This window comes from Pseudophryne corroboree, chromosome 3 (genome assembly GCF_028390025.1).
Source record: "Pseudophryne corroboree isolate aPseCor3 chromosome 3, aPseCor3.hap2, whole genome shotgun sequence".
Taxonomy (NCBI): Eukaryota; Metazoa; Chordata; class Amphibia; order Anura; family Myobatrachidae; genus Pseudophryne; species Pseudophryne corroboree.
Window position 1 is genome coordinate 306602969 of NC_086446.1, and position 25927 is coordinate 306628895.

At 46.0% G+C, this 25927-nt stretch overlaps 1 protein-coding gene across 3 annotated transcripts in view; it reads left to right on the forward strand.

Moving 5' to 3' along the window:
- Nucleotides 1–25927, forward strand: part of DHX34 (DExH-box helicase 34) — a 46471-nt gene that overhangs the window by 11248 nt on the left and 9296 nt on the right. For all 3 annotated transcript variants that reach the window (XM_063959388.1, XM_063959387.1, XM_063959389.1), the window contains exons 12-14: nt 10170–10281; nt 16071–16180; nt 22449–22721. In XM_063959388.1, the coding sequence (XP_063815458.1) occupies nt 10170–10281; nt 16071–16180; nt 22449–22721 (495 nt within the window). The remainder of the gene's footprint in view (nt 1–10169; nt 10282–16070; nt 16181–22448; nt 22722–25927) is intronic.

Here is a 25927-nt window from a genome sequence, read left to right on the forward strand (position 1 = left end):
TGAGGTCATTCCTACCCTGATACAGGCTAGGAAGGGGGTAAAGTCTCAACATTACCATCGCATTTGGAAAATATATGTTTCTTGGTGTGAGTCCAAGACTTTTCCTGTGGTGGAGTTTCAACTTGGTCGTTTTCTCCTTTTCCTGCAAGCAGGGGTGGATATGGGGCTGAGATTGGGCTCCATCAAGGTCCAGATCTCTGCTTTGTCCATCTTCTTCCAAAAACAATTGGCTGTCCTCCCTGAGGTTCAGACCTTTTTGAAAGGGGTTCTGCACATCCAGCCTCCCTTGTGGCGCCAACCGCACCCTGGGATCTAGATGTGGTGTTGCAGTACCTACAATCTGCTTGGTTTGAGCCTCTGCAGGAGACTGATCTCAAGTTTCTCACGTGGAAGGCGGCCACTTTGTTGGCCTTGGCTTCTGCACGACAAGTGTCGGAATTGGGGGCTTTATCTTGTAAAAGCCTCTATCTAATCTTCCATGAAGACAGGGCGGAACTTAGGACTCGTCCACAGTTCCTGCCTAAGGTTGTATCGGATTTCCATATCAACCAACTTATTGTGGTGCCAGTGGCTACTGACTCCTCAATTGCTTCAAGGACCTTGGATGTAGTGAGGACTTTGAAGATTTATGCGCAGAGGACGGCTCGTCGTAGGAAAAGTGACTCTCTGTTTGTCCTCTATGATCCCAAGAAGATTGGGTGTCCTGCTTCTAAGCAGTCGATTTCACGCTGGATCAGGTTCACTATCCAGCATGCTTATTCCACGGCAGGATTGCTGTGTCCAAAATCTGTAAAGGCCCACTCTACTCGTAAAGTGGGCTCTTCCTGGGCGGCTGCCCGCGGTGTCTCGGCTGTGCAACTCTGCCGAGCAGCTACTTGGTCTGGGTCGAACATGGTTGCCAAGTTTTACAAGTTCGACACTTTGGCCTCTGATGACCTCAAGTTTGGTCAAGCAGTGTTGCAGGTGCCTCCGCGCTCTCCCTCCCATACTGGGAGCTTTGGTACATCCCCATGGTACTAATATGGACCCCAGCATCCTCTAGGACGTAAGAGAAAATAGGATTTTAATTACCTACCGGTAAATCCTTTTCTCGTAGTCCGTAGAGGATGCTGGGCGCCCGCCCAGCGCTGCGTTTTCCTGCATTAGTTTTATAGTTCAGTACTTCCTGGTTCCTAGGTAAGTTCTGCGTTATTTGCTGTTTCAGCTGTTGCTGAGTTGTTCCGGCATGTTGGCCGGTTTTGCATGTTGTGTGAGCTGGTATGAATCTCGCCACTATCTGTGTAATTCCTTCTCTCGAAGTATGTCGTCTCCTCGGGCACAGTTTCTAGACTGAGTCTGGTAGGAGGGGCATAGAGGAAGGAGCCAGCCCACACTATTAAACTCTTAAAGTGCCAATGGCTCCTGGTGGACCCGTCTATACCCCATGGTACTAATATGGATCCCAGCATCCTCTACGGACTGCGAGAAAAGGATTTACCGATAGGTAATTAAAATCCTATTTTCTGACCTCATCGTTTAAAATGGTACCAATATGAAATCCAAAATACACCAGGTTTTGTAATTAATATTATTGCTGTTTTAAATTTTGGGGTCCTAAACGCAGATAATCTGCTTAGTAAATCTAGGCCAAAACATTATTAACCTGACACAACCATTGGTCATATATTTATGGAGCAAGATATCAACCTTTGTACTACAGATGTATCCACTTACATCTAGCCTACTGGTATGTTGAACCGCCCTTCTAGTCACACCATGGTGTGGAGTAACTTGGTAGCGCCGATCGTATTTTCATGCAACTTTTTCCAATAAATGCATCTTTTTCGCATCACTATGTGAATGGGACGCACATGCAGCTAATGCTGATTAAAATGATATGCAGCATGCTGATATTCTGTGTGCGGCTGCAGGTATATCTGCATATGAAATGGTATGTAACAGAGTTTTCCTAGTAAACACTGTGTACCATTTAGTATGCAGATACAGATGCAGATGCACACAGAATATCAGCATGCCACATATTAATTTAATCCGCATAAGCTGCTTGTGCATCCTATTCGTGCTGTGAATTAGATGCATTATTCAGCATACAAAGACGCTAACTGAGTTGCACAGGACCTGACGGTTCACTCACGCCAGGATTCTCCCGCTGAGTGGCATACGTATTGAGGCAAGATGTAGAAGGACACATCTGTAGCTGAGGGAAGAGCTGGAGGGTGAATTAAAGTATGGAGGAGGTGCACCTAGTTGTGCAAATTTTGTGTGCGCTATATATAGCTGGTAATAAATAAATATGAACTGTGTAAAAAGGCCGAAGGTATAATTGTGTAATGATCTGTGAGAAGTGTATGTTATTCTAATTCTGGTGATTGTAATCCGCTGTATAAGTAGAGGTATATATTCTGGGCCTGATTTAGAGTTGGGCATGAGTCCATCTCCCAGCAGGAGAAATGTGCTATGTTTAACTGCAGATCTATCCTCCTAATGTCATCATTTGTGCCACCCAGAGTTCTCTAGAGAAATGGGGCCTACAAAAATTGTATCCCCCGTCCACCTGCCATATTTCTAATATAAACACAGCATGTGGATGTTTTTAGAAAACAGGGACCACTGCATGGTCACCTAACATAATTATTGTTATGGTCTAACAATTTTTCAGCTATTAAAATAAAAAATCTGACATACCTGTAAAGATGTTTCCTCAGTTAATGGTTATTCTTACCCCCGGTGCGACTGAGACTCTTAGGGGGGTATTCAATTGTTTGAAAAGTCAAAGGAATGCTTTTGTTTTTTTACATGTACAAAGTTGCAGATGAAGCACAGCAGGACTTTGCATGAGAAAAAGCCGCAGCCGCTCGTGCGTTGCTTTGTACACTGATTTAGACTCCGTCAGACACAGATGTACAAATGTACATCATTTGATCAGTACAAGCCAGTTCTGAAGTTTTACTGCACCCAGTTGTTTAATTTATGCAAATAATACACAGATTTTGAGCAAAGTAGACTCTCTGCATGGCCATTTTGCATTGGACCTGGCGTGACGAGAGGAGCTGTTTGCATAAAAGCAACCGAAAGAAGGACACATATTTAAAGTAGGGTAAAATATTGCGTAAATGTTCAATGAAGCAGATAGGTACAGATTATTCTGCATAAAGAATCACATTTAAGTACACAATTTGATTTATTAATTAGCGATTGTAGTCAAAGAAACTATTTTTATTACCAGTTATTTATATAGCACACACATATTCCGCAGCACTGTACAGAGAATATTTGTCCATTTGCATCAGTTTCGGCCCCAGTGGAGCCAGTCTATGGCGGTAATTCAGATCTGATTGTAGATGTGCTAAATTTAGCACATCTACGATCATTTGCTCAGACATGCGGGAGGACGCCCAGCACAAGGCTAGTCTGCCCCGCATGTCTAGCTCTGCCCCCCACTGCAAGGGTGCAAAAGCATCACATGGCGGTGATGCTTTTGCACCCAGCGAGTAGCTCCCTGCCTGTGCAGCTCCTGTGTGCTGGCAGGGGGCTACCCGCCGTTTCTCGGGTCGCAGTGGCTGCGTGTGATGTCACGCAGCAGCCACGGCCCGCCCCCGCAATGGTCCGGACACGCCTGCATTGTCCAGACCACGCCCGCCAGCTGCGTTCTATCGCCATTGGCATGTCCCCTCCCGCCCTGCGACCACCTCTGCCTGTCAATCAGGCAGAGGCTATTGCAGCCGAGAGATGTTGTTAGCATTCACTGGGCTCCCGGGGTGCGCGTGCGCACTCCACAAAGGAATTTAGACTGCGATCCCAATCTGAATTACCCCCTATTTCTCTGACGTCCTAGTGGATGCTGGGAACTCCGTAAGGACCATGGGGAATAGACGGGCTCCGCAGGAGACTGGGCACTCTAAAAGAAAGATTAGGTACTATCTGGTGTGCACTGGCTCCTCCCTCTATGCCCCTCCTCCAGACCTCAGTTAGAATCTGTGCCCGGCCAGAGCTGGGTGCTCCTAGTGGGCTCTCCTGAGCTTGCTAGAAAGAAAGTATTTGTTAGGTTGTTTTTTTTCAGTGAGATCTGCTGGCAACAGACTCACTGCTACGTGGGACTGAGGGGAGAGAAGCAAACCTACCTGCTTGCAGCTAGCTTGTGCTTCTTAGGCTACTGGACACCATTAGCTCCAGAGGGTTCGAACACAGGGCCTGACCTCGATCGTCCGTTCCCGTAGCCGCGCTGCCGTCCCCCTTGCAGAGCCAGAAGACAGAAGAGAAGCGATGAAATCGGCGGCAGAAGACTCCTGTCTTCATTAAGGTAGCACACAGCACCGCAGCTGTGCGCCATTGCTCCCACAGCACACCACACACTCCGGTCACTGTAGGGTGCGGGGCACTGTGGGGGGCGCCCTGGGCAGCAATAAAAATACCTTTGGCATAAAAATACACATAATACAGTCTGTGACCGTATATGTGTAAAACCCCCGCCATTTTTAGTCAGAAACAGGACAGAAGCCCGCCGCTGAGGGGGCGGGGCCTTCTTCCTCAGCACACCAGCGCCATTTTCTCTTCACAGCTGCGCTGGAAGGAAGCTCCCCAGGCTCTCCCCTGCAGTATCCTGGTACACAAAGGGTGAAAAGAGAGGGGGGGGGGGGCACATCAATTTAGGCGCAAAAATTGTATATACAGCAGCTACTGGGTAAACACTGAGTTGTAGTGTAATCTCTGGGTTATATAGCGCTGGGGTGTGTGCTGGCATACTCTCTCTCTGTCTCTCCAAAGGGCCTTGTGGGGGAACTGTCCTCAAATAGAGCATCCCCTGTGTGTGTGGTGTGTCGGTACGCGTGTGTCGACATGTCTGAGGTAAAAGGCTCCTCTAAGGAGGTGATAGAGCGGATATGTGTGTGAGAGGGTGTCTCCGTCGACAACGCCGACACCTGTTTGGATATGTGTAAGTGCTAAGGTGAATTTATTGCACAAATGGTTAGGGAACAGACAGGAAATCTACCCATGTCTGTCCCTATGTCACAGAGACCTTCAGAGTCTCACAATGCTCACTATCCAAAATAACAAACACTGGTATCGACACGGAGTTTAACTCCACTGTCGACTACGATAATGCAAAGTTGCAGCCAAGATGGCTAGAAGGTATTCAATATATGATTATTGAAATAAAAGATGATTTGCATATCACTGATGACTCATCTGTCCCTGACACGAGAATACACATGTTTAAGGGGAAGAAAGCTGAGGTAAATTTCCCTCCTCTCATGAGGAAAAAGAGCGGGAATCTCCAGACAAGAGACTGCAGCTTCCCACAAGAGAATTCTCAGGCTGTATCCTTTCCCCACTAGGGCCAGGATGTGTTGAGAATCTTCCCCTAGGGTGGCCTGTTTGCACAGACGGTAGCACTTGTTATTCTCAGGGATCCTGCAGATAGCGTGCACATTCTAGTATACTACCCAGACCGGCGATTGTGTTGGCATGGGTTTATAGCGCTGTGGCAGCGTGGACAGGTACCTTATCAGCAGAGATTGAGACCCTAGTAAATATATTAAAGATGCTGTCTTAAGTGATAGATATATAGTTATAAAGCATGCCCAAAGAGACATGCGTATACTGGGTCCTAGAGTCAAAGCTATGTCGATCTCTGCTTGACGTGTCCTGTAGAATATGCATTGGACAGATGATGCCGACTTAAGAGGCATATGGAAGGCTGAGGATTGTGTGGAGAAGGGTTCTCGGGCCTGGTCTCCACAGCTATAGCTGGTAATTCTGCTAGTTTGCCTTATATTCCTGCACAGCCTAAGAAAGCACGACATTATTAAATGCAGCCTTTCGAATAAAGAAACAAGAAAGTCTGAGGTGCGTCCTTTCTTGTCAGAGCCGGGATCAACACAGCTAGTTCCCAGGAACAGAAGTCCTCCCCAGCCCCTACAAAAATCCACCTATGCCGCTGGGGCTCCACAAGCAGAGCTAGGCCCGGTGGGGACACGCCTTCGTAAGTTCAGCCACAAGTTGGGTTCACTCCCTGTTAGGTCCCTGGGCAATAGATATTGTGTCTCAGGGATACAAGCTGGACTGTGAGAAGATGCCCCCTCACCGACGGCCCTGCGGGCTTCCCCCCAAGAGAGGGAGCCAGTGTTAACTGCAATTCACAAATTGTATCTTTAACAGGTGGTGGTCAAGGGTCCCCTCCTTCAACAAGAGGGTGTTATTATTCGACCATGTTGTAATCCCGAAACCAGACGGTTCGGTCAGACCCATATTGAATTAAAAATCCCTGAACATATACCTGAGAAGGTTCGTTCAAGATGGAATCGCTAAGAGCTGTCAGGGCAAGCCTAAAAAGAGGGAGACTTTATCGTGAATCGGGTCATAAGGGATGCATACCTTCATGTCCCCATTTATCCACCTCATTAGGCGTACCTCAGAATTGCGGGACGGGATTGTCATAACCAAGGTAATGGCGGATATGATTGTGCTCCTGCGGAAGCAAGGTGTCACTATTATCACGTACTTGGGCGATCTCCTCATACAAGCGAGATCAAGAGAGCAGTTGCTGAACAGCGTATCACTTTCTCTGGAAGTGTAACGGCAACACGGCTGGATTCTATATATTCCAAAGTCGCAGTTGGTTCCTACAGCTCATCTGCCTCTCCTAGGCACGATCCTAGACACAGACCAGAAAAGGGTTTATCTTCCGATAGAGAGAGCTCAGGAGCTCATGACACTGGTCAGAAATCTATTAAAACCAAAACAGGTGTCAGTGCATCACTGCACTCGAGTCCTGGGAAGGATGGTGGCATCATACGAGGTCATCCCCTTAGGCAGGTTCCGTGCGAGGACCTTCCAATGGGACTTACTGGACAAGTGGTCCGGATCACCTCTTCAGATGCATCGGTTAATCACCCTATCCCCCAGGGCCAGGGTGTCTCTCCTGTGGTGGCTGCAGAGTGCTCACCTTCTCGAGGGCCGCAGATTCGGCATTCAGGACTGGATCCTGTGACCACGGATGCAAGCCTCCGAGGGTGGGGGGCGGTTACACAGGGAAGAAATTTCCAATGTCTGTGGTCAAGTCAACAGACTTGCCTCCACATCAATATCCTGGAACTAAGGGCCATATACAACGCCCTAAGTCAAGCGGAGATCCTGCTTCGCGACCAACCGGTTCTGATCCAGTCAGACCGCAGGGGTTCATGCAAACCGCCAAGGCGGCACAAGGAGCAGGGTGGCGAGAGTAGAAGCCACCAGAATTCTTCGCTGGGCGGAGAATCAAGTAAGCACACTGTCAGCAGTGTTCATTCCGGGAGTGGACAACTGGGAAGCAGACTTCCTCAGCAGGCACGACCTCCACCCGGGAAAGTGGGGACTTCATCAGGAAGTCTTCACGCAGTTTGCAAATTGATGGGAACTGCCTCAGGTGGACTAGATGGCGTCCCACCTCAATAAAAAGCTAAAAAAGGTTTTACGCCGGGTCAAGGGACCATCAGGTGATAGCTGTGGTCGCACTAGTAACACCGTGGGTGTTCCAGTCGGTCTATGTATTCCCTCCTCTTCCTCTCATACCCAAGGGTTGAGAATTGTAATAAAAGGAGGAGTGAGAACAATATTCTTTGCTCCGAATTGGCCAAGAAGGACTCAGTACCCGGAGCTGCAAGAAATGCTCTCGGAGGACTCAGGGCTTCTGCCTCTCAGACAGGACATGTTGCAACAGGGGCCCTGTCTGTTCCAAGAAAAGGGCATTCCGGATGCAATTATTCCTACGCTGATAAAGGCTAGGAAAGACGTGACCGCAAGACTTTTCACTGTATATAGCGAAAATAGGTTGCTTGGTGTGAGGCCGGGAAGGCCCTACAGAGGAATTCCAGCGGGGTCGATTCCTGCACTTCCTACAGTCAGGAGTGACTATGGGCCTAAAATTAGGATCCATAAAGGTCAAGATTTCGGCCCTATCCATTTTCTCTCAAAAAGAACTGGCTTCACTGCCTGAAGTTCAGACGTTGTTCCGGGGGTGCTGCATATTCAGCCTCCTTTTGGGCCACCGGTGGCACCTTGGGATATTAACGTTGTGTTGGATTTCCTGAAATCCCACTGGTTTGAGCCACTTAAGACCGTGGAGCTAAAATATCTCACGTGGAAAGTGGTCATGCTATTGGCCTTAGCTTCGGCTAGGCGTGTGTCAGAATTGGCGGTTTTGTCATGTAAAAGCCCTTATCTGATCTTCCATATGGACAGGGCAGAATTGAGGACTCGTCCCCAATTTCTCCCTAGGGTGGTATCATCGTTTCATTTGAACCAGCCTATTGTGGTGCCTGCGGCTACTAGGGACTTGGAGGATTCCAAGTTGCTGGATGTAGTCCGGGCTTTGAAAATTTATGTTTCCGGAACGGCGGGAGTCAGAAAGTCTGACTCGCTGTTTATTCCGTATGCAGCCAACGAGGTTGGCGCTCCTGCTTCGAAGCAGACTTTTGCTCGCTGGATCTATAGCACGATTCAGCTGGTTCACTCTGCGGCTGGATTGCCGCATCCAAAATGGTGAAAGCCCATTCCACAAGGAAGGTGGGCTCTTCTTGGGCGGCTGCCCGAGGGGTCTCGGCTTTACAGCTTTGCCGAGCTGCTACTTGGTCGGGGTCAAACAAGTTTGCTAAGTTCTACAAGTTTGATACCCTGGCTGAGGAGGACCTTGAGTTTGCTCATGCGGTGCTGCAGAGTCATCCGCACTCTCCCGCCCGTTTGGGAGCTTTGGTATAATCCCCATGGTCCTTACGGAGTTCCCAGCATCCACTAGGACGTCAGAGAAAATAAGAATTTACTCACCGGTAATTCTATTTCTCGTAGTCCTTAGTGGATGCTGGGCGCCCGTCCTAAGTGCGGACTCTCTGCAATACGTGTATATAGTTATTGCTTAACTAAAGGGTTATTGTTATGAGCCATCCGTTAAATGAGGCTCAGTTGTTGTTCATACTGTTAACTGGGTATGGTTATCACAAGTTGTACAGTGTGATTGGTGTGGCTGGTATGAGTCTTACCCTGGATTCCAAATCCTTTCCTTGTTGTGTCAGCTCTTCTGGGCACAGTTTCCCTAACTGAGGTCTGGAGGAGGGGCATAGAGGAAGGAGCCAGAGCACACCAGATAGTACCTAATCTTTCTTTTCGAGTGCCCAGTCTCCTGCGGAGCCCGTCTATTCCCCATGGTCCTTACGGAGTTCCCAGCATCCACTACGGACTACGAGAAATAGAATTACCGGTGAGTAAATTCTTATTATTCCCTCCCACATGTACACACACACATTCTTGCTAGGGTTAATTTTGTTGGGAGCCAATTAACCTATATTTTTGCATTGTGGAAGGAAACCGGAGTACCCGGAAGAAAGTTATGCAAGCACAGGGAGAATATACAAACTCCACACATTTATGGCCATGGTGGGAATCGAACCCATGACCTTAGTGCTGTGAGGCAGTATACACATTGATGAAACAATGCCTTCTAGTGGCCAGTTTATTGTGAAAATCGATAATGCTTGCTTACCTTTACAAGTAGTACAGGTTGAGTATCCCATATCCAAATATTCCGAAATACGGAATTTTTTGAGTGAGGTAGTGAAACCTTTGTTTTCTGATGGCTCATTGTACACAAACTTTGTTTAATACAGAAAGTTATTAAAAATATTGGCTAAAGTTACCTTCAGGCTGTGTGTATAAGGTGTATATGAATTATAAATTAATTGTGTGAATGTACACACACTTTGTTTAATGCACAGTTATTAAAAATATTGGCTATAATGACCTTCAGGCTGTGTGTATAAGGTGTATATGAAACATTAATAAATTGTGTGAATGTACACACACTTTGTTTAATGTACAAAGTTATTAAAAATATTGGCTATAATGACCTTCAGGCTGTGTGTATAAGGTGTATATGTAACATAAATGCATTCTGTGCTTAGACTTAGGTCCCATCGCTATGATATCTCATTATGGTATGCAATTATTCCAAAATACGTAAAAATGCGATATCCAAAATACTTCTGGTCCCAAGCATTTTGGATAAGGGATACTCAACCTGTAATAGCATCTGAGCTATTGTTTTCAAAATATCCCTTTTTAAGAACAATTATTACTGCCAGTGCACTGCTTTACATATATATATTCCTCTAACTCATTGTAACCATTGTTGTCTACAGGTTTTCCACACTAGGACAAAGCAGGGTATCGTCCTTCACCCTACCTCTGTCTTCTCCTGTAATCCTGAGCTTCTTCAGGTAGAAAGCAACAGAGAAGAGACTGCTCCAAATGGTAAACATTCTCCAGGACTCCAAAATTATCCTGCATACTAAACTGCATTCTTAGCTATGACCAGCAGAGGGCGGATATTGATGTGTGATATTGAGGACATAAGTGTGAGCTATGCCACAGAGGGGTTCACTACGGCTGGCCGGCGGTCGGGCTCCCGGCGACCAGCATCCCGGCGCCGGGAGCCCGACCGCCGGCTTACCGACAGCGTGGCGAGCGCAAATGAGCCCCCTTGCGGGCTCGCTGCGCTCGCCACGCTACGGGCACGGTGGCGCGCTACGCGCGCCACACTATTTTATTCTCCCTCTATGGGGGTCGTGGACCCCCACGAGGGAAAATAAGTGTCGGTATGCCGGCTGTCGGGCTCCCGGCGCCGGTATACTGAGCGCCGGGAGCCCGACCGCCGGCATACAGAAGACCACCCCCACAGAGAACTGAACCCTACAAAGGACAGGCATTTGGTCCGAGGGGGATGTATTCATGTGACCTGCGGTCAGGAGACCGACGGTCACATGACCTCCCCCTACATCCTGAAGCATCACAATCCCGACGGTCGGCATGCCAAACAACAGGGACTACTCCCATTTGGGGGTGTCCACGACACCCGGTGCCAGCGAATGACTGAGGCTGCTGGCTGTTGTGAAGGCCGAGGAATAAAGATTAGTTTAAGTGATGATGTGCATAAAGTAAGGAGAGAGGAGCTGTAGGAAAAATCAGGAGTGAGGTGAGAAATCTGCTAAAGATCAAATTGGAGAAATTGTGGCGATAATTTCTATTTGTTTTTAGTGATTTGCAGGTGAAATTGTTATTCCCGCAGGCGGAGAGGGTAGGATCTACTGCACTGGAAAGTACAGCAATACTTTAATTTAGATTACGTCAAAAGGCTACTTAAATAGTCTTTTAGGTTTAGAATTAAATAGGGGGCGCTACCACCATTCAAAGCTGCAGGGCGTAGGAGGCCGGAGAAACTGTGCCTGCCGTAGGGCTATTGTAAGTTTCAATGGTGTGACAGATGGTGGCGTCTATGGATGCACCTTGAAATGCACCTGGATGGCTTGAAATAGCTCAGACATTTGAAGAAAGACAAGCTATCTCTGGTGTGTTGCACAAAAAGTTGTGTACCCGAGACTAAATCATCATTACATATATTCTCCTGTGTGTGTGTTGTGGTAATAATGTATTTATTCCCTAAGGTTTGTGTGCATACATATTGGTAAGGTATACTGATTTCCACTGATTCAAATTGTTGTTCACCAAATCTGTTTAAGAGACCGAACAATTGTCAACATTACAGTTACCTAATGATTGTAGGTAGTGAGGTTAGCGACACTGAGAAAATGCTGCAAGTAATGACTGAGCGAAGAGACCTAGGGCCTGATTCCGAGCCGCATGCAGCAGCAGCATCTATTGTCGGTCGTGGCAACCATCTATGACTTTGTGAAAGTGCCGGTACAAACTCCCTTCCCTTGTGTTTATCCCTGCAGCTGAATGTGCACGGTCTGAGACGCCCACCTTCAGCGTCCGTTCACGTGATACCGATAGGTACATCCATAGACGCCACCATCTGTCACACCATTGAAACTTACAATAGCCCTACGGCAGGCACAGTTTCTCCGGCCTCCTACGCCCTGCAGCTTTGAATGCAGCCGCTTTATGACTTGCCCGCGACACTCCCATAATAGAGACACTGAATGCACCATGTTTGCCTGCAGTCCTAGCCACCTCCCAGTCACTGCCCAGAGACGCCCATCGCTTTTCCACAGCATTTCTGGTACCATGCATCTCACTCGCAGCGGTGACTTTGTACATACACTTTGTGTGATGTGTGCGCCATAGGAGTTTTTAAGAATTTTTGCATGTGATAAGTTGCAAAATGTAGCTCAGCACCGGGAACTTCGGCGGTGTGCACGGTTTGCGTGTGGCTGTGAATCAGGCCCCTAGTGATTGCTGGTACAGAGATTAGAAACTTGAGAAATTGCCGGAAGTAAGGACCCAGGTTTTGTGAGGACAGAGAGACGACCTGACTACTGCCGGATGCGAGATTAGGGATATTGGGTCTGATGCAGCGTTATCAGCAACAAGATCATAAAGTACTACTGGAAGAGTTGCACACAGACATAGTGTATTTCCATCCACAGCTGGAGATGCGCTGTGGTCAGCTGCAGTAGCACATGCATCTTGTTTATGTCCAGCACATGTCAGAGGGGCTTATATCCATGTTGTAAACCAGTTATTTTATGTGCAGTAAGCACATTCTATATTGGGTATCAATTAGACTTAGGAACCCTCTGGAACACAGCAGAAACAAATCCTCTCTCATACTGGAAACATATGCACCTTTATTGCGTTTGGCATTTGTTTTTAATTGTCGCACATGATCTTTCTGCAAATTAGGACACCCTTTTCCATACAGTCAGGTGAGTGGCAGAATGCCGTGCACATTCATACATCCACTATTTCAGGCACTGGGACAAATTCAATTGTGTTTTTGCTGTAAAAAGAAGTGAAAGCGCTTATTTAATTGTCTGTGAAAATGGTTTTGCTGTAATTTTGCTGCAAATTTCGATTCGCCAACTCTGAGCAGGTGATAAACTTGGGGAAAAGCCCTGTTTTATGTTAAAAATGTCGGGATTTGTTTCTGAACCCCTGGTACAACCCCCTGAATGACTAACTAGGCACGTAAAAGTTTTTAATTATTTTTAATCGGCCAATAATGAAATAACATTTTTGGGGTGAAAAAGTGCAAAATGATGGAAATTTGGGTACAAGATGTAGTGGGACAAGTGTTTTTAAACTTGCAGATGGGAGTAATCGGTCTATTTCCACTTATTTTTTTAAAGTCCCCTAAAATGATCAAAATATTTACTTATACCCATTTTTTATTTAAAATTTTACCCAAACGTAATTTTAGCAATTATTTTGCTGGAAAAAAAATCCCTTATATGGATTTTTTTTAAATCCATATAACAGCCATTTGACCCAATTTATTGTCCAGAAATAGGTTTATTATAATCAATAATAAACTTTTATACTGTTTTTGGGCTACGGATAGATATACCCATTTTTCACTTTTCACTTTCGGCACCAATTTTTGCAGTAATCCCATTTTTGATAATTTGTATTTGTATAGGGCAAATTGCCGGAGAACACATAATCGCAAAAAAACTATTTTTGCGGCAAAAAAGACATGAAACTGATGAAAACCACAATCACAGTAAATTCTCGGTGCTAATTAAATTCAGCTCCTAGCAGGGGCATAGCCAGAAATTTGTGAGCCCCAAAGCAACATTTGGAAGGGGCCCCTGTCCTAATGCTTCTAGAGTAACACCTCTCCGCAGCAGTTGTTAATTTTATGCCAACAATAGTGCCCAAGTTAATTTTCTGAACCATACTGTAGTAGTGCCTTCGCTAATGATATACCCCATAGTAGTAGCCTAGTTTATTTTATGAACCATAGTAGTGCCTAGGTCACGTTATGTCACATTGTAGTGCTGCCAGTACACATTATGCAGCACAGTATCCCCAATTCACATTATGACATACAATGTCCTCAGTTCATATTATGCCACATTACAGTGCCCCTGGTTATATAATGCCACATTACAGTGCTCCCAGTTCATATTATGCCACATCACAGTGCCCCTGGTCATATTATGCCACATTACAGTGCTCCCAGTTCATATTATGTCACACTATAGTGCCTCCACTTCATAATATACCACATTACAGTGCCTAAGTTAATATTATGTAACATTATAATGCCCTCCAGTTCATTTTATACCACATTACAATGAACAGGTCCAGGGGCATAATTAGATATATATCGCAGGCCACAAGGTAAAAGTTTGTAAGGGCCCCTGTTTACCACCCAATGGTGAAATAGATGTAACACATGTAACTGTGACAGGGAAGGTGGGCCCTCTAATCTCTGGGCCCCATAGCAGCTGCACTACCTGCACCTATGGTAGCTATGCCCTTGGCCCCTAGGCAGAGGGAATTCTCTGCATCAGTTACATTGTAAGGGCAGAAACATAGAATATACCATCAGTGAGGCTGATAACTGAGAGCGGAAACATAAGAGTGTAGTGAGATTAGGGGCATTGTGAGCGCATAGACATTGCAAATGCTTTCACCGAGGGGGTCATTCCGAGTTGATCGTAGCCCTGCAAAATTTTGCAGGGCTACGATCGTGTCCATAGACATGCGGGGAGACGCCCAGCGATGCTTTTGCACTTTAGGAGTAGCTCCTGGCCAGAGCAGCTTTAGCGTGTGACGTCACGCAGCCGCTGCGGCCCAACCCCCGCACGATCCGTCCACGCCTGCGTTGGCCAGACTGCGCCCACGAAATGCAGTTCTGACCCGATCGCGCCGCTGCGATAAACTGCAGCGTGCGATCGGGTCAGAATGACCCCCTGAGATCCCAGATCCTGTTGGGATCAGGGGGTGATTCAGAGGTAGATGCTTTTGCAACATAGGGGTCTATTAACTAAGCCTTGGATGGAGATAAAGTGGACTGAGATAAAGCACCAGCCAACCAGCTCCTAACTGTCATTTTTCAAACACAGCCTGTGACATGACAGTTAGGAGCTGTTTGGTTGGTACGCTAATGATGTGGTAGATTGGCGTCACATTGAGGCAGCCACAGCGCAAATTCAACGATGTGTGCACCAAGACGCATCATTGATTAGACCTCGGGTTTTCAGGATGTCTGTCAGAACATGGTGGCATTGGAACTGATGCAGTCCCTGACACCAGCACGTCCAAAACTCCCTTGCCGCCACTCGCCACCTTCTCCTGTCACTGTCCCGAAAAGCCTCTTGAAATTGCATTGATCTCCATGCAATTTCTTATATGCGTCCTCTGGCAGTAACCATCAGGACACCTAATAATTACCGGCACTGAAGTTAGGGACTAAGAGGTCTATATTTACTAAGCCTTGGATGGAGATAAAGTGGACGTAGATAAAGGGGGACATTCACTAAGCAGTGATAAGAGCGGAGAAGTGAGTAAGTGGAGAGGTTGCCCATGGCAACCAATCAGCACTGAAGTAACATCTATAAAATGATACAGAGCTGCTGATTGGTTGATGGGGCAACTTCAGCACTGGCTCACTTCTCTGCTCTTATCACTGCTTAGTAAATGTCCCCCAAAGTACCAGCCAACCAGCTCCTAACTGCCATGTCACAGGCTGGGTTTGAAAAATGACATTTAGGAGCTGATTGGCTGGTACTTTATCTCCATTCGAGGCTTAGTAAATAGACCCCTTAGGCCTGATTCAAAGGTGGAAGTAATGCCGATGGTTTCTCAGATGGCCAGTGCCTGTTCTACTGTTCATGCATCTAAGTCGTACTGTTCATGTGCCATGGTGGATTTAGGATGGCGGTCGTAGTGTGGATTTGGACCCTGAATGACGAGTAGTGAAAGTTTGTTGATGGTAATGGGGCGGTGACGAATAAAACACAGGCGTGTCATGACCATTTCAGGGGGATGTTGCCGCCAGCGACTGCAGCCTTGTACGCAGTGGCTCTGGCTCTGGCATCTTAATTCCGATGGACATTCTGGGTTGCGCAGAACTTTGATAGTGGGACAGATCCCACATCTTTGTACGCAAGTGGCAGACTGCAGATGTGGGCGGTGCACATGAGCATATCTACTCTATTCCGGTACAGGATTTGAAGCAGTGAGGTTACAGATGTTTTCGGGAACATGTGATGTAGAGTCTGCTGCAGTAAGGACTCACAGGATGCTGTAGCTTGGTCTACACCCAATACCAGATATCCTTCTTATTGCAGACTCCAAGACCAAGGGGCACAGCAGCAAGCACCAGATTGTGGGGTTTGTCTCTCTCCTGGAGACAAACAAACCTTACCTAGTGAACTGCGTGAGATTGCCAGCACTTCAGGTGAGTCCTTTTTTTATGCCAATATTATATACCATTAAAAAGGATGCAGTCAGGATGGCGACACCTGGCATTTCAACACCAGACATCTCGATCGTAAGTATGCCACCCACTGATAGTACTAACCTGCTGTGGAATAGGTTAGGCTTAGGCTGCAGGGGGCTGGGTCGGGGGAGGGGGGGAGGAATTAAAATTAGGCTGCTGCAAGGAAGGGTTAGATGGGGAGGGTAAGTATACTTACCCGGGATTATTAAGTATACTTACAATCTCATATGTAGAGTATATATTATACATATTCTGGGTGCCGCCTTTATATACTCTATATATATTGTAACACTGTAGGGGTGCAAGGCGCCTTTTCCTGGGGAATATGGCCGCACGCAGCAGCTGAGGAACAACACAAGTCCAGTTTCTGGTACAACTGACCCCGGCCAGTTTTATTGAAACAGAAAATAAAACAAAACCCAAAAATAAAAATACCTTGCCTGTCCGGCACTAACTAAACATAAGATATTCCTAACTGTCACTAAACAAAACACAGAGTTCTTCAGTACATACTGTATAGCTTACTTGCATCAGAAAGCGTGTCTCTCACACACAGATCCTCCAGCCTTCCCAGGCAGTCTGCCCATACTAATCAGGTTAGAAGCACTATAACACTCTTACACAGCTGAAACCCTGATTAGCCCTCTGTGAGGCCAAAGACCCGAACTGGGCCCAATGTCTAGAACTCGCCTTATCGCTCTCTCAGAGCCTTTACCCAGCTTTTACAGCAAACTGAAAAGGTTCAGACAAAACAAAAAGCATTTTTCCTAGAAGTTAACATTTTCTAAAACATGTAAGACAAGAACCTGGGACAAATATACCTGCCCTCAAACACTATCCCAGTGTTCTTGTCACATATCCCCCTCCCCTGTTTCGACCTAGGGGCCGGAACACTTGTAGCCCCCAAACAGAAGATGCGAGACAATGCATCTGCGTTGGCCAATTGTGTTCCCGGTCTATGTTCGACAGTAAACTTAAAGTCCTGCAACGCTAGAAACCATCTAGTTACACGAGCATTCTTGCCTCTATTTACATACATCCATTTTAAAGGGGCATGGTCTGTCACTAGTCTGAATTGTCTACCCAAGAGGTAATACCTCAAGGTATCTAGTGCCCACTTAATGGCCAAAGCCTCCTTTTCCACAATGGCATACCTTTTTTCATGCTCATTGAGTTTCCTACTCAAATAAATGATAGGGTGTTCGTCCCCATCTCTGGTTTGGGACAGCACAGCACCTATCCCTACCTCTGAGGCATCTGTCTGTACCACAAATTCTTTTGAAAAATCTGGTGTTATCAACACCGGTTGTGAACACAAAGCCACTTTTAACGCTTGGAACGCCTTTTCTGCATCAGGGTTCCATTTCACCACATTTGACTGCTTTCCTTTGGTAAGGTCTGACAACGGCACCGCTGTGGTCGCAAAATTAGGAATAAACCGTCTATAGTACCCAGTAATTCCCAAAAAAGCCCTTACCTGTTTTTTATTCACTGGACGAGGCCAGTTTTGAATAGCATCAACTTTATTCAATTGGGGCCTAATCAGACCTCTGCCTATGGTGAAGCCCAAGTATTTGACCTCCTCCATTGCGAGGCAGCACTTCTTTGGGTTAGCAGTTAACCCTGCCTCTCTGATTGAGTCCAGTACTGCTTGTACTTTAACCAAATGGGACCCCCAGTCTGTACTGTGAATTACCACATCATCCAAATAGGCAGCTGCATATTTTCTATGGGGCCTCAAAATTTTATCCATCGCCCGTTGAAAGGTTGCTGGAGCCCCATGCAACCCAAAGGGTAACATCTTATACTGGTACAGCCCCTCCGGAACCGAAAAGGCTGTTTTTTCTTTGGCGCTATCAGATAAAGGTATTTGCCAGTAACCTTTGGTCAGGTCCAATGTGGTGAGAAACCTGGCTGTTCCCAGCCTTTCTACAAGCTCATCCACACGGGGCATGGGGTATGCGTCAAACTTGGACACCTCATTTAACTTACGAAAGTCATTACAGAAGCGTATGCTACCGTCGGGCTTCGGGATGAGCACTATGGGACTGGACCACTCACTGTTAGACTCCTCTATGACTCCCAGTTCTAACATGGTTTTAACTTCCTTAGAAATAGCTTCTCGCTGAGCTTCAGGAATCCTATATGGCTTTAAATGAACCCTGACCCCTGGTTCTGTGACAATGTCATGTTTTATTATGGTCGTTCGGCCAGGCAGCTCTGAAAATACCTCCCTATTTTGGATGAGAAATTCTTTAACCTGATTGTTCTGATCAGCTGATAATGTCTCTGACACCTTCACTGCGGGAAGCAACCGGGGTGAAGACACCGAAGGGCAAGGCTCCGCTGACAGAGACAACCTATCTTTCCAGGGTTTGATTAAGTTAACATGGTAGATCTGTTCGGGTTTTCTCTTTTCCGGCTGGTATACTTTGTAATTAACCTCATTCACTTTTTCCCTAATCTCAAATGGACCCTGCCATTTAGCTAGGAATTTGCTTTCCACAGTGGGTACCAAAACAAGAACTCTATCGCCAGGAGCAAATTCCCGTATCTTGGCACTCCGGTTATAGACCCTCTGTTGAGCACTTTGGGCCTGTTCCATGTGCTCTCTGACAACAGGTACCACGGCTGCAATCCTATCCTGCATTTGTGTTACATGCTCAATAACGCTTCTATAAGGAGTGGGCTGTCCTTCCCACGTCTCTTTGGCAATATCCAACAGCCCTCTGGGGTGTCTACCATACAACAAATCAAATGGAGAAAACCCCGTAGAGGACTGAGGAACTTCTCTGATGGCCATTAACAAGTAGGGCAACAAACAATCCCAGTTTTTCCCATCTCTCTCAACAACCTTTTTTAACATACTTTTTAATGTTTTATTAAACCTTTCCACCAACCCGTCAGTTTGGGGATGGTAGATGGACGTCCTGAGGTGAGTGACCTTAAATAACTTGCACAACTCTTTCATGATCCTTGACATAAATGGAGTACCTTGGTCAGTCAAAATTTCTTTTGGTATTCCCACTCTACTAAATACCTGCACCAGCTCCCTAGCTATCGCCTTGGTTGTGATAGTGCGTAAAGGGACAGCCTCAGGATATCGAGTGGCATAGTCCATAATTACCAGGATATACTGATGGCCCCGAGCAGACTTTAACAAGGGCCCCACGAGATCCATGGCTATTCTATCAAACGGGACCTCTATAATAGGCATGGGAACTAGTGGGCTCCTGAAATGGGGTCTAGGGGCATGATACTGGCATTCAGGACAGGAAGAACAATATTCAGACACTTCTTTATAAACCCCTGGCCAAAAGAACCTTTGTAAAACTCTTTCAGTGGTTTTTTTCTGCCCCTAAATGTCCTGCGGTAACGTGACTATGAGCTAAATCTAGTACCGTTCTCCGATAAGGCTGGGGAACTACCAGCTGTTCCACCACATCCTCACCCCTTTTGACAATGTGGTACAAGAGCTCATTACAGATGGCCATGTGGGGATACGTAACCCTGTCACCTGGTACCACAGGTTCCCCATTAACAATCTTAACATTCTCTCTAGCCTTTATTAAGGTAGGATCCTTTAACTGTTCAGACGCAAACAGATCCTTCTTTACCTCCAGGTCAGGCACGCTTTCAGTTCTAACTACTATGTCTCTGTTCCCGGCAAGAGGGTCCTCACTGGACTCCCCATCTGTCACTTCCCCAGCCAAACTAGCAAAAGGCAAAGGGCCAGAAAGTTCCGAAGACCCACGTACATCCATAAAATCACCGGTATTATCAACTGGCTTTTTACTTCTCACATCTGTTGATAACCGTGATTCCCACAGTTTCCAAAAATGAGGAAAATCCCTCCCTATTATGGCCTCATGCACCAAGGTAGGGACCAGTCCCACTTTAACCATTGCTGACCCACAACAAGTTTCTATATTCACCTCAGCAGTGGCATAATGTTGGGTATCCCCATGTATGCAAGTTACCCCAATAGGTATTTGCTGGACCTTTAAGGGGTTCACTAACCCAGCTTTCACGAGGGTAACTAAACTTCCTGAATCTAGCAAGGCCTCTACCCGGTTACCCTCTAAGAACACATCACACATTTGTTTTTCCAGCTCAGGTGAAGGTACCACAGTACAGGCTAACCTAGAAAAGAAAGACATTCTGCGACATTCAAAGGCAGCATCACATTGCATGGGTTCTTGCGTGACTGGGCAATTGGCAATAACATGACCTGGCATACCACACCTAAAACATTTAACCACACGATTATCAACCCGTTTGGGCAGCATAGACCGTTCTAGCCCCATTGGCCTGTCTCCAGGGCCAGTGTTTACAGTCTCTCCAGCCCTGCGTTCTCTTAACCGCCAAGCAACGTTTTCCCACGGAACAGTCTTACCAGTCTTTACTGAAGGGCGCTGTCGAGGATCTATGGGTTGCTGGGTGGTCATCAGTAGTTCCTCTGCTGCCAAATACCTCTCTACCATGTCCACTAATTGGTCAGCAGTACCCGGGTTTCCATGGCTCACCCACTTGCGCAGGACCATGGGCAAAGATCTCAAGTAGCGGTCCATGACGACTCTTTCCACCATCTGGGGACCAGTTAATGTCTCTGGCTGTAGCCATTTTTTTGTTAGCTGAATAAGTTCGTGCATCTGGGAGCGCGGAGGCTTCTCCATGGCGTACAGCCAACGGTGCACCCGTTGTGCTCGTACTGACAGCGTGACTCCCAGGCGGGTCAGGATCTCAGTCTTTAGTTTATCATAGTCCCGAGCCTCAGCAGGGCTTAAATCAAAGTAAGCTTTTTGGGGCTCACCTGACAGGAAAGGTGCCAGCAGACTGGCCCACTGTGCTTTTGGCCAGTTCTCACGCTCTGCAGTCCTTTCAAACGTGGTCAAGTAGGCCTCCACATCATCAGCCTCTGTCATTTTCTGCAGGAAGTGACTGGCCCGTATAGAACTAGAGCTGGTCGGAGCACTGACGGCCACATCTCCAATCCGGGCTGCAAGGCTCTGCACCTCTTCTGTTAAGGCCTGTCTATCCTGACGCTGTTGCCTGTAAAGTTCATCAACAACTGCCTGCTGTTGTCTCTTATTTTCCTCCATTGCCACCTGCTGCTGTCTTATATTTTCCTCCATTGCCACCTGCTGCTGTCTGTTGGCCTCCTGCTGTAGTCTCCAATTTTCCTCCATTGCCACCTGCTGCTGTCGGTTGGCCTCCTGCTGAGCCGCTGTAGCTTGCAGCAAGGCTTTAAGCAGATCCTCCATGTCGACAGATTTTTCAGGCGGCTTTGTAGCTGCTTTCACCCAGGACATATCAAACCCTCAGGGGTGAGTCTCAGTAACTTCACACTGGGCTGTATCTGCATAAACCACCGTTTTCTGCAGGCCTCACAAAGCTGCTGCTTTCACTTATGCGCAGAACGGTGTGCTCGCATTCTCCACCAAGTTGTAACACTGTAGGGGTGCAAGGCGCCTTTTCCTGGGGAATATGGCCGCACGCAGCAGCTGAGGAACAACACAAGTCCAGTTTCTGGTACAACTGACCCCGGCCAGTTTTATTGAAACAGAAAATAAAACAAAACCCAAAAATAAAAATACCTTGCCTGTCCGGCACTAACTAAACATAAGATATTCCTAACTGTCACTAAACAAAACACAGAGTTCTTCAGTACATACTGTATAGCTTACTTGCATCAGAAAGCGTGTCTCTCACACACAGATCCTCCAGCCTTCCCAGGCAGTCTGCCCATACTAATCAGGTTAGAAGCACTATAACACTCTTACACAGCTGAAACCCTGATTAGCCCTCTGTGAGGCCAAAGACCCGAACTGGGCCCAATGTCTAGAACTCGCCTTATCGCTCTCTCAGAGCCTTTACCCAGCTTTTACAGCAAACTGAAAAGGTTCAGACAAAACAAAAAGCATTTTTCCTAGAAGTTAACATTTTCTAAAACATGTAAGACAAGAACCTGGGACAAATATACCTGCCCTCAAACACTATCCCAGTGTTCTTGTCACAATATATATATATATATATATATGTGTGTGTGTGTGTGTATGTGTGACACCTGAGACAAAGTCTCATGGTTCTCTTTAGTGCTTTTCTACAGAAAATCATGACCTCCTCTATAACAAAAGAAAGTCTGATATTTGCGCAATAAACCTTCCTAGAGCAGAACTCTTTAGTACGCCCTTACTGACATTTTCTCCCAACATTGTCCCAACAGGGTCTTCTGCTCTTGGCCCGATCCTTGGACACTAGCACCGACTGCTGCCGCATTGTGTGCGACGGCTGGATTGAGTTGAGCTTGGTGGATCCTGAAGGAGCCCTGCATCTGATCTCGGAGGCAGTACGTGTGCGTCTGGCATGGGAGAAAGTGCTGCGCTCCCGGCTGGAGAAGGATTCGAACCGCCAAGACCTTGATAAGGATGACAGTCGGAGATGGAGACGAGACATTGATAGTTTAGGCCGCCATTTGGTGGAGTACGTGCGCTCAGAGGTGGGTGATGTGTAGCTGGTGTTTGGGATATTAGATGCAGTAAGTGTGTACTGTGTGTGTGTGTGCACAAAATAACTCTGAGAGTTAACGGATACATTTAAAACGGCAATGTTTATGAAGGCAAAACTCTGTTGCTTTTGCCTTACCAAACATTGCCACTTTAAATTCCTCTGCTAACTATCTGAAATCTCATGACTTTCAGAATCCCTCATCCTGTTGCATTTGGCCATTAGTCTGTTTGGGGACAAATTTAGCAAAAAACTTCATAGAAAGTTTAAAATTATAGCAACTTATGGGGGTTTTTTTGGTTTAGATTTTTTGAGGGGGGGTTATTGTTTTAAAAAATATGTCCGCTGTCGTCCTACAGGCGTTGTCACTTTGCCAGTGCCTCTCTGGAAAACAAACAGTAATGGCTGCTAAAGGGGCCAGTTCTCAGCGTGTCATGTGATAGTGTAGGGTAATGACAGTACAGTGCACAGAGCAGATGTAAGACATGCTGGGCTCATGCAGAGGATGTAAATACAATTTTTCACAGCAAAATGTCTCTTTTTCACAAATCCAGGTACGCAGAATGTCTCTTATTTAACACTTATGACACCTTGTATGAAGAGAGGCGAGTAGATTCCGCCGAAGGACAATGTTTTGTCAAAAAATGTCCCATGAGTACTGCAAGTGAATCTGTGTGGAGGCAGATGACTGGTGTGAGCTATGTGCTAATGATCATCACCAGCACTTTCTTTACCTGTTTAATATAAATAAATAATATTGCTAGAAATTGAAGAAACAAGGGGTGCCTCATAGTGCAATAAAAGACAATTTTAAGATGCAGTCATTTGAAACGGGTCTGAAGGAGTGTACACACGGTGAGATATTTGCTTGCGATTTTGACTATATACTAAAAATCACAAGGAAAGTTAGAGCAGATCGCAAGGTGAAAGTCACCTTGCGATCCCGATGCGTAGTCCCGTGCGGTCGGTATCGCAAGCCCAGATAGACTGTGCAGGCAAGTCCACTTTGACTATCTAGTTTAAAAGTATAGTCAAAATTGACACTTATCCAAAATCGCACATAGCCAATATTGCAAGCACAGTCATCTATGCTTGCGATACCGACCACAGTCCCTATCGCGCAGTGATAATTGGGCATAGCCTGAATCTCACCGTGTGTACACACCTTAAGGCTAGCTACTAATGGCGGTGGTCAGACACTGCATACAATCTCTTGCACTGCATGAACGATAAAGCGGTCTCCTCATATCAGGCTGACTTGGCATTTATTAAAATAGTAACATACAGCCAATTGGATATATTCATAAATCAGAGTATAGTAACAGGAATGTTAATACATAATAATGGTACAACGTTGCACTGCTCTCCATAATACTTACATACATAACATTATAAAAGTGAAACTACACTATCACAAAACAATACATGATAAAATTCCATATCACGTTTGTGCAAGGAAAATAAAAAATACTTGGCAAGTTAGACCATTGCAGATTCAACAGAACACTAGAAGCACAGAATACTATACTACATACGATTTTTATTTTATAAACATTAGTATAAAAAAGGGGTGATTTCAAACCCTTCATTCAATCCTTGCAGGTATAGGGTATCAAGGGTAACAATCCAGAATGTCTCACGTTGATGTAAAAGGTTACGTCTATCCCCCTCTCTCTGGTCGAGCACAACATGCTCCTAACCAACAAATTTAAGTGTACATGTATTACTAGCCTCACACTGTTTAAAGTGTCGCAGCACACTACGATTTTCCCAAGCTACCCAGCCTTGGGCTGGTTTTCACTATGGTGATGGAACTCATAGCTGCATAGGGGCAAGACACCACGCACCCCCCCCCCCCCCCCCCCCCTCCCTTCCCCCACCTTGTTACTTGTGCCCAACACAGACACAGTCAGTTTGCTGCACAGACATCGTCAGCATGTCATGTGATGGCAGAAAGGGAAGTAAAAGGAGCAGGATATCATAGTGAAAACAGATCTCTGAGGGACATTCCAAAGCCTCCCTGCTCACTTCATTATCCATCCATGGTAGTCTGTGAGACTGTTGGAAATTTAAAGAATTATCTGTCATTAATATCTGAAGACAAAAACCAAGGGAAAAGAGCTAATGACCATGCTACTACTTATAGCCTTTCACAATGATTTATGTTACAAAAGACACACCTTATATGTTCATGGGATCGCTGCTTTCATTTCTAAAGATCACTATGCCTAGAGACAGAATATGAATGTACTGTTTGTCGGGTTGTGACCAAAGCATGAACATCCTGTAAACCCATACACAAATGTGCTAAGGGAGACTCCCTGCACTGCTTGCTCCATAAGCCACCCTCTGCCGCCAAAAGCTCTCTTGTGATCAATATAGACTAGTGCCTCATGAAGAAAATCACCATTTATTTATTTTTCTTTTTTAGTCAAATGTATTGGAAAGTGTATACTTTTATTTACTATTTTATGCTGCATATTATGTAACTTTATTTTTATTTATAGTTTTTTCTAGGGGTGTGTACACACGGTGAGATTCGGACTTATCCGATTCTCACTGTGCGACGGGGGGCCGGGTCGGCACTTAGCCAGTATCGCAAGCACACTCATTATGTGCTTGTGATCCTGGTTCTGTGCGATTTTGGCTAAGTGTCAATCCTGACTATCTCTTCTATAGAGATAGTCAGGATTGACTTGCCTGCACAGCCTATTTTTTCGGCCGATGCCGACCGCGCGGGGCCGCGCATCGGCATCGGATCGGGATCGCAAGGTGACTGTCACCTTGCGATTTGCACTATCTTTTCTTCCGATTCTGACTATATAGTCAGAATCGGAAGAAAAGATCTTACGCCTTTAGGTTAAGTTTTAACGGACTTCCCACAAAGACTCTGGTCTAATGTAATCTTTATTTCTAAGTCTCATCTTGGTTACTTCAGTTACATCTGGTTGAACATCTGTGCACAATGATAAACTAATATGGACCTGTACAGTTAGGAGATACACTGGTGATAATACCTTTTTGGCTTATTTATTATTATGGTGCATATACCGCAAATATGGTGTAACAGCCAGTCAGATAATCAGTATAGAGACACTTAGGCTATATGAAGCTAACTTATGATATAGGCTACCGTACTTTTGTGTCTGTTCATGAAGCAGTGATAAGAGTGGAGAAGTGAGCCAGTGGAGAAGTTGC